Below are 8683 nucleotides of genomic sequence, written 5' to 3'. Positions count from 1 at the left end.
CGGCTCTGCTGGGGATATTTTTATCGTGTGCTCGGGCCTGTCCTGAGCTGGCTGTTACCTAACGGGGAAAACAAGGTGAACCCAGGGAGCCACCGGCAGCTGCTGACACCCCCGCAGCTCCCGGGAGAAGGCAGCCGCAGCACGGGGTGGACACCGGGGCCTCGGGATGGGGGTCCCACCGGGGCCGGGGGGTCTGCAGAGGTCCCAGCGCCCTTCTGGGCACTGCTGAGCCAACCCTTGGACAGGAGAGACCTACGGACCCCTGGCCCTGAGGGACGCGGGGACCGCCGGGACGAGTCCTGCGGGGGCCGGAGACCCCTGGGCGCGGTTCTGAGGGTCGGGGGTCCCGGGGCGGCCGCAGAGCCCCAGGCCCGGCCGGGACTACATCTTCCATCGTCCCCCGTGCGTAGGGACTACAGCTCCCGTTGTACCCCGCGCGGGATGCCCCTCCCACGTCCCGACCCCGCCCTCTGCCAGTGACGTCACGGGCTCCATGGCGACGCGGTGACGTCGCGGTCGGGGTGAGAGGTCACGGCGGCGGCGCCGGTGCGAGGGCAGCCGAGCCGCGTCCCGGCCCCGGTGATGGCGGCGCGGAGGCTCCGCGGGGCTCTGCAGCTCGGGGCGCGGCAACGGCTGCGGGTGGCGGCGGCCTCGCCCGGCAGGTTAGCGCTGGCGGCCCGCGGGGCGGAGGCACCGGGCGGCGGCACCGGGCAGGCGGCACCGGGCAGGGCCGCTGGGCGGGGCGGGGGCGGGGCCCAGGGGATGATCGGGGCCGGGGGAGCGCGGGGTGACCCCCCGCGGGGCTGGGATCCCGCTTCCCCGCGGTGCCGGGGCGACCTTGGTGACACCGCGGGGCCCTGGACGGGGGCGGGAAGGGGCGGCTCGGATTGCCCGTGGGCACCGGGAGAGCTGCGGCCCCGGCGGAGCCCCCGGCCCGGAGCAGGGGAGGGGACGCGGTGCCCGCAGGAGGGCCGGGGCCTCGGCTGGGGACTGACCTTGGGACAAACGGCGGGGGGGCTGGTGCCGTCCCCGCAGGACCGGGGCCCCGTCCCGGGAGCGGGCAGGGCGGGTGTCACCACCCTCTTTGGCGCCGGTGACACCGGCGGGCCGGGTGCCAGCGTCACCGTTTGCTCAGATGAGTTCCAGGGACCTCAGACCACCCCGGCCACGTCCCCACCGGCGTTGACCTCTGTGCTGCCAGCACCGGTGTCACTCGGGGACGGGCAGGAGGCTGCATCGTGCCCCACACCGTGTGTGTTCGGTACCGAGCGGGGCCGGGCAGGGCCGCGGGGTCACCGCACAGCGGGCGATGACCTCGGGGGCCGGTGGCACGGCCGTGTTTGTGGGGTCCCAGTGCTCCCGTGGAGCTGCATGTCCCCCCCTCCCCTGTGCCATCTCGGTTATTTCAGGAGCTCGGGGCTGTCAGGTGCCCCGGGTGCCTCCTCTTGGCACAGGAACGTCCCGTGGCTTTGGGGCAGGAGTGGGACCTTTGTCCCCTGCCACCAGTCCTGGAGCAGGTGTCACCGGCGTGAGACGCAGCTAAAAATACCCAGTCCTGAGCTCTGCCAGTGGTGGCTGTCGTGGGGGGAGCCCAGTGGCCCCTTGGGGGGCCCCAGTGACCCTCCTGGGGCTCGGCTGCTCCTCCAGGTGGTGGCCAACGTTGTCCCTTCCTGCTGGCACCTGAGGGACTGGACACGACAGGACAGGACGGTGGGGAAGGTCTGGGCCGGGTCTGTCCCAGCACAGGTCGAGCTGGGGAGGGGGAGTGGGGGGGGGGAGCAGTTGTCCCCACCCTGCTGACCAGGATTAGGTGTCCCCCAGGTCAGGTTTCCCTGGCTTTTTCAGTGGCAGCGCTGGCAGCAGCCCCGGGATGGGTGCTCAGGCTCCCCCATCCCCTCCCTGCCCATTCCCTCCCCTAACACCCCCTCCCCACCCACCCCTCCAGGCACACGGTGCTCGGGGGTCTCCGGCTTTGCCGTCTCGGCCGCCCGGTGGTGGTGGTGGGGTGTGAGCCCACCCGCTCCTTCTTCAACCTCACCAACAAGCGCAAGGAGTACTCGGAGCGCCGCATCATCGGGTAGGTGCAGCTGCTGACCCCCGCCCCGGGACCACCCCCACACACACACACACCCCCCACAACACCCCCTCTGCCTCCCCCCCACTCAGGTACTCCATGCAGGAGATGTACGACGTGGTGGCCAACGTGGAGGATTACAAGAACTTCGTGCCCTGGTGCAAGAAGTCCCTGGTGGTCTCCAAGCGCACGGGTCACATCAAGGCCCAGCTGGAGGTTGGCTTCCCGCCCGTGATGGAGCGTTACACCTCCATCGTCACCCTCGTCCGCCCACACCTCGTCAAGGTGAGCACAGCCCTGGGTTGGGCAGACCACCCTAGACAGGTTTTTTCCCCCTCCCTGACCCCCACTCTCCACCCCTCCCCAGGCTGTTTGCACCGACGGGCGCCTCTTCAACCACCTGGAGACCAACTGGCGCTTCAGCCCCGGCATCCCCGGCTACCCCCGCACCAGCACCGTGGATTTCTCAGTAAGAACCTGGGGCTGGGGAGGGGGGGAGCCTGGAAGACTTGCTTCCCCCACCCCCCAGCAAGGGGCTGACACCACCTCCTCTCCTCCCCAGATCTCCTTTGAGTTCCGTTCCCTGCTGCACTCCCAGCTCGCCACCGTTTTCTTCGACGAGGTGGTCAAGCAGATGGTTGCCGCCTTCGAGCGCCGGGCAGCCAAGACTTTCGGGCCCGAGACCCGCATCCCACGGGAGCTCATGTTCCACGAGGTTCACCAGACGTGAGGGCAGCTCGGCCACTGTGGACTCTGCCAGGGCCCCCCCCCCAGCCCTGCGCCCACCCCCAGATATTTATTTGAGTGCATCTCTGCTGCCGTTGCCTCAGCTCATCCCCCCCGCCCTGGGGGCGAGAGACGATCGATGCCAGCCCCACCGCAACGCCACGGGAGCTCCTCCTATCAGGGGGCTCCCTGGTTCTGTAGCTGATTTTGGTTTTAAGTTTTGTTTTAGCTCTTGGGAGTTCTTTTCCTGACCTCCCTCCCCCCCCCCCCCCCCAAAAAACTTGTGTTTCTTTTTAATGCCTTGGCCAGGCCGGAGGGTCCCAGCCGTGGGGCAGCTCCCGCACCCCTCGTCCTGCTCCAGGAGAGCAGGAAGAAAGTTGGGTGTTTGCTGGCGAGGAACCCGGTGGGGGAAGGAGGTGGGGGTGGCCAGGGAAGGTCACCTCCAACCCCCACGATCCCCCCCCCAACCCCAGCCAGGAACTAAAGGGAAGGAGAAGGCGGAGGGTGGGGAGTGGAGCCAAGACCCCCGTGGCAGCGCCCGCTCCGCCGCCAGACCCGACCACACAGTTTGCACAACTCACACGCACAGAAAGGGGAGGGGGGGGCCATGCTGCACCCCCCCCCAATCCCCCCCCCAGCCCTGCGCAGCCCCAGCACTTGCTGCAGGCCACGGCACAGGGACCGGGATGGCCCTGGCCTATGGTCCCCGCAGTGTCCCCAAATTCCAGCTCGCTGTCCCTTACCTTGGAAGGGGGGTGGGGGGTCCAGGGGGGTGTCAGATGCTCCCTGAGCCCCTCAGCCCCCCCCCTCCCACCTCCTCACCAAGGAGATGGTGGCCTCTCTGCCCAAGGAAGGGCTTCTTCAGGCCAATAAAGAGTTTTCCAAGGGTGTGCAGGCTCCGGCTCCTCATTTGGCACCATGGGAGAAAGGGGGATGGGGGGGCAGGCTGCATGCTGAGACCCCCAGACCCCAAACTGGGCTCAGGCCCTGCAGACCCCTGAGCCTGGCACTACTGAGAGGCCAAGTGCCACCACACCAGCCCCAGCAGGGACCAACTGGGACCCCGGGACAGCCCAACCACCACCATGGCTCAGGGGGGCATCATCCCCCGACCCCCCCCCCCCCAATAGCAGAGAGACAGAGGGGTCCCACCCAACACGTGGGGACAGGAAGTGTGGGGGGGGGAGGCTCTGGCTTTGTTAATAAAAACATTTATTTTGCATTTTTGTTGTTTGTACAGAGTGGCTGATACCTGCGAGGGGCCGGGGCTGGGGGGGGGGCTCAGCTCCGGCTGCCGGGGGCATCAGACATGGGGGGGGGGGTCACACAAACACGGGGTGCAGGCCGGGGAGGAGTGTATCAAGTCCCTGCGGGTGTGGGGGAGGGGGGGGTGACATTCATTCTTCACCTGCTGCCCCATGGGGGGGGCCTGGACACGAGTCAGGACTGAACCCCGTGCTGGGGGGCTGTGCCCCCCATGGCCACACCAGCACTGCCCCAACCAGCCCAGCAGTGGGGGGAGCCAGGGGGGGCTCCCAGTGTGCGCAGTGCTGCCAGGGCAGGGTGGGGGTGCGAGGGGCCCCTTGGGATGGGGCTCCAGAGTTGGGGGGGGATTCAGTGCTGAGAGGGTCCGGGGCCTGTCCCGACAGCGTTCCCTGGGGAGCAGCACAGCAACCCCGTCCCCGTCCCTTCTTCACCCGGATTTGTACCCCACCAGCTGCATCAGCCCCTTCGTGCTCATGGATTTGGGTCGCTCCAGGGGGAAGCCCAGAGCTCGGCTCCAGATGAGCTGCGAGAGGACACCCAGAGCCCGGGACACCCCGAAAAGCACCGTGTAGTAGTTCATCTCCTTCATCCCATAATACTGTGGGGGAAAGCCGGGGGTGGTCAGGGCTGGGCTGACCCCAAGGAAAATCCTGGGGAAGGACCAGGCCCCCTGGGCTCACCTGCAGCAGCACTCCGCTGTGGGCATCCACGTTGGGCCAGGGGTTCTTGGCCTTGCCCTGCTCCAGCAGCACGTTGGGGACAATCTTGTAGAGCTGGGCCACCAGCTTGAAGAGGGGGTCCTGGGGCAGGTGCTTGAGGGCAAACTCCCGCTGGCAGGTGTAGCGCGGATCCGTCTTCCGCAGCACCGCGTGCCCGTACCCTGGCACCACCTGTGAGAGCATTGGAGGGGGGGTTGGTCAGAGCTCAGCCCTCACCCCAGCCCCCCCACCCCAGCAGAGCCAAACCCACCCTGCCCGACTTGAGTGTGTTCCAGATGAAATCCCGCAGCTTCTCATCCGACACCTCCCGGCCCAGCTCCTTCTGCAGGTCAGTCAGCCAGACCAGCACCTCCTGCAGGCACAGGGGGAGGGTGAGAACAGCAATGTGGGGACAGAGAGAGGGACAGGGGGATGTGGGGCAGTGCCTACCTGATTAGCCAGGCCGTGCAAGGGTCCGGCCAGCCCGTTCATGGCGGCAGCAAAGGCGAGGTAGGGGTCTGAGAGGGCACTGCCCACCAGGTGGCTGGTGTGGGCACTCACATTTCCTCCCTCGTGGTCACTGCAGGGGTGAGAAGGCAGTGTCAGCTCTCCCCAGTTCCCACTGAGGTCCCCCACAGTATTTTGGGGGCCCACAATGTTCCCAGCCCTGCCTGTGGCCCCATGCCACGATCCCGGTGACACCCCCGGAACAGCCCGGGCACGTCTCTGGTCCCAGGGGTGGGAGCAGAGCCAGGATCCCGCCTGCTCCCTACCTGTGGATGGTGAGGTAGAGCCGCATCAGCTCAATGAACTGGGGGTCAGTGTAACCCAGCATGTTGGTGAAGTTGTGGGACCAATCGAGGTTGGGGTCGATGGCCCCAATGCTGCTGCCCTCGCGGTAGAGGTTGCGGTAAATCTTGGCAGCGACGCAGGGCAACTTGGCGATCAGGTCCATGGCGTCCTCATAGACAAACTGGGGCAGGGGGGTAAGGAAACAGCTGCTGCCTGCCCCAGGGGGTGCCAGCCCCTGACCCCCACACCCAAACCCCCCCACACTGCAGCGGGACACGCAGACACCCCCCTCCCCCATACCTCCCAGTACTTGGCCCGGTGGATGCCCTCGGCGTAGGCACGAGCGAACTTGCTCTCGCTGTTGAGGGCGGTGATGGCCGCACTCAGCTGGGACATGGGGTGCAGGTTGGTGGGGAAGTTGTCCAGCATGGTCACCACATGGGATGGCAGCGCGGCACGGCGGGCCCACTCGCGGGACAACCAGCTCACCTGGGGGGGGGCACGGGGAGAGAGGGGGGGGGCTGAGCTGCGCAGCTGGTGGGCAGCAAACCTCCCTGCCAGCCCCCTTGCTTGTTACCTGCTCCTGCGTGGGCACCTCTCCCGTCACCAGCAGCCAGAACAGCCCCTCGGGAAGAGGCTCCTCTCCCCCCGCAGCTTTGGGCAGCAGCTTCTGGCACTCAGGGATGCTGAACCCACGGAAGCGAATTCCCTAAAGAGCCCGGCACAGCGTCAGCCACTGCGGCGTCACCCACGCGGGGTGGGTGCCCGAGCAGGGCCGGGTCAGGCTCTACCTCATCAGGATCCAGCACAGAGGTCTCGTAAATCAGCCCCTTCATTCCCCGCATCCCACCGTACACCTGCAGGAGGGTGGGAGGAGGTGGTTACCGGGGGTGGCACAGCCCGGTGGCCCCGAGGCAGCGGTGTCCCTCCACTCACCATGTCCACCGTGATCTGCCCGATGGCTGTGCTGCCGTGCTGCTGCCTGAAGCTCTTGATTTTCGCCTGCTCCTTGGGGATCATGTTGACCAGGACATCTTTCAGATTCTGGGAAGAGGGGAGGGGGCTGTGAGCCCTGGCACGCGTGGGGGGGCCACGCACCCACTCCCCCCACCGGAGAGGCTGCCCCTTACCGTGGCGGCGCTGGCGTGACGGGCAGCAAACAGGACACAGGGTGCGTTCTGTGGGAAAGCAGGGACAGGGACAGCGTTACCAGGGAGAGACCTGGCTGCCCTGTTTCCTGGTGTAGCTGTACAGTCAGACCCCCAGCCCAGGTCCCACAACAGGATTCCCTCTCACAAGGACACCACACCCACAGCCACTTCCTTCGCCCACGCGTGCTGGGGATCAGAGCCCGTGGGTTGAACCGGGCAGTGCCGAAGGGGGGGGAGGGGGGGGATTGCGGGGGCCCCTCGGGTTGGCATCACGCCCAACATCGGCCAGGGTTGGACCGAGCGAGCCTGACAGCACCAAACACAGCCCAGTTCCATTTCCTGGTCTGTGGAAGCGTCCGGCACGCGTGAGCCAGGGCCGTGGGCGCTGCCGGGTGTCCCGGTGGTTTTCCTGGGGAAGGAGATCCCTGATCTGGGGATCCCGGCCGTGGGAACACCCTGGCGCGGGCGGGCAGCCCAGGCCTGGCGGCCGGAACACGGGGCTGAGTGCCACCGAACCGGCTCACCGGCACCCGGGTGGACAGCGAGGGGACGGGGGAAGGTGCCAGCCCAGTCAGGGGCTCCCCGCCGTGCCCGGGGGGCCGCATCCCCACCGACACCAGCCCGGGGCTGCGGGGCTGCGGCAGCGCCTGCAGCGGAGCCAGAACATGACTCGATTTTTCCACTGGCTGCGGGGGGGGACGCGGGGAAGAAGGGGCGGGGAAGCACTGCAGAAAGCCCCCAGACCCACACCTGTTCGGGACCCCCCCTCCAGCCGGGGGGATCTCTACACCCCAGGGGTTGTAGGAGCCGTTTCCCCGCGCTGGGGCCACCCCGCGTTCTCCCTGCAACAGGCAGCGGCCGGGAGAGAAAATGCCGGCGGGAACAATGGAGGCGGCAGACGAAGCCCAAGGTCAAGGCGGCCGCCGCGGGTCCCCGCCGCGCCCCGAGTCACCCCGCTCGCACCGGGCGGCGGGGCCCGGCTGTCACCGAGGCGTCGTCGGCTCAAGGTCACATTTCTTGGCGGTGACACCGAGCCGGGACCGAAGCGGACTCGGAGACCTTGGGACCCCCCCCCAGGTATCCCCTCCGAGATTCGGGAGTGCAGGCCCCCCCCCCCCTCCCCGGGCGGGGGATGGCATCGGGATTAGGGCTCAAGGCAGCGGGGCGGCCCGGGCTACCAGGGGCAGTGCTCCTCTTCACTCCCCCGGTGCAGGCGGAGGGCAGGTGGGGCACCGCAACACAACGGACCCTGAGGCCCGAAATAACGCCCGGTCGATAAAGACATTATGAAAGACCAAGGCTGCGAGCAAGACAAACGGGCGCGGGAAGCGGGGGGCCGGGCGGGGACCCCTGGATGGGAGCTGCATCCACACCAGAGACCCCCAGAACGGGAGACGCTCCGCGGGGGGACGGGGGGGGCCCCAACCATCCCTACCCGCCACGTGCGGCCGCTCCCCCCGCCGCCATTGCGCGGCCCCTTTAAGGCATCGCCCCCCCCGCGTCGCCCCTTTAAGAACCGGCCACCCTCCACACACACACACACCGCGGCGTCGCCCCTTTAAGGCCGGGACGGGCGCGCTCACCTTGGGCCCGCGGAGGCGCGCGGCCGCACGGGTACCAGCGGCGAGGAGCGTCATGGCGGGACCGGGGCTGGTGCGGGACGGGCGCGGGGTCGGAGCTAGCAGCGGCAGCAGCGGCGGCACAGGGGGTCCTGGGGCGGCGGGCGGGGCGGGGGGAGCGCGGCGGAGGTTATTAGCATAGCCCCGCCCCCCCGCCGGGAAGAGCCGCTCGACATTGGCGGCACCGCGCCGCGGGGGGCGGGGCTATGCAAAGAAGGCGATGCGGCGGGTAGGCCCGGGCTATGGGTGGCCGCCGCGTTCGCCTGATCTCGGTCCGGGGCGGGGTGAGGTGAGGCGGCAGCGCGAGCTCTCCCGCGATGTCATCGCCCGCAGCGTGTGATGTCACGGCACTGTGTC

The 8683-nt window shown here is 68.3% G+C and overlaps 2 protein-coding genes across 2 annotated transcripts; one reads left to right on the top strand and one right to left on the bottom strand.

Moving 5' to 3' along the window:
• The first annotated feature begins 487 nt into the window (after positions 1-487).
• Positions 488-3690, top strand: COQ10A (coenzyme Q10A). The gene is made up of 5 exons (XM_071729627.1): positions 488-662; positions 1946-2077; positions 2167-2359; positions 2442-2543; positions 2637-3690. Exons 1-5 carry the CDS (start codon positions 583-585, stop codon positions 2802-2804), a joined length of 675 nt encoding a protein of 224 aa, XP_071585728.1. The 5' UTR covers positions 488-582; the 3' UTR covers positions 2805-3690.
• Positions 3691-3995: 305 nt separating this feature from the next.
• Positions 3996-8603, bottom strand: CS (citrate synthase). The gene is made up of 11 exons (XM_071729622.1): positions 8291-8603; positions 6687-6734; positions 6493-6600; positions 6348-6413; positions 6134-6265; positions 5857-6045; positions 5538-5737; positions 5215-5344; positions 5036-5137; positions 4747-4956; positions 3996-4664 (listed from the first exon to the last, which is right to left on the bottom strand). Exons 1-11 carry the CDS (start codon positions 8342-8344, stop codon positions 4494-4496), a joined length of 1410 nt encoding a protein of 469 aa, XP_071585723.1. The 5' UTR covers positions 8345-8603; the 3' UTR covers positions 3996-4493.
• Positions 8604-8683: the final 80 nt, after the last annotated feature.

This window comes from Heliangelus exortis, chromosome 31 (genome assembly GCF_036169615.1).
Source record: "Heliangelus exortis chromosome 31, bHelExo1.hap1, whole genome shotgun sequence".
Lineage (NCBI taxonomy): Eukaryota > Metazoa > Chordata > Aves > Apodiformes > Trochilidae > Heliangelus > Heliangelus exortis.
The sequence above is the reverse complement of the archived record's forward strand: the minus strand, read 5'-3'. Positions and strand labels throughout refer to the sequence as shown.

Excerpts from the sequence above, each read along its gene's own strand:
- CS (XM_071729622.1), bottom strand. The coding sequence starts at position 8,344 with ATGACGCTCCTCGCCGCTGGTACCCGTGCGGCCGCGCGCCTCCGCGGG. Across the intron at positions 6,601-6,686 it reads GTCACGCCAGCGCCGCCACG|AATCTGAAAGATGTCCTGGT; the intron begins GTAAGGGGCAGC and ends CCCTCTTCCCAG. Across the intron at positions 6,266-6,347 it reads CTGTGCTGGATCCTGATGAG|GGAATTCGCTTCCGTGGGTT; the intron begins GTAGAGCCTGAC and ends CGGGCTCTTTAG.
- COQ10A (XM_071729627.1), top strand. The coding sequence starts at position 583 with ATGGCGGCGCGGAGGCTCCGCGGGGCTCTGCAGCTCGGGGCGCGGCAA. Across the intron at positions 663-1,945 it reads GCGGCGGCCTCGCCCGGCAG|GCACACGGTGCTCGGGGGTC; the intron begins GTTAGCGCTGGC and ends CCACCCCTCCAG. Across the intron at positions 2,544-2,636 it reads CCAGCACCGTGGATTTCTCA|ATCTCCTTTGAGTTCCGTTC; the intron begins GTAAGAACCTGG and ends TCTCCTCCCCAG.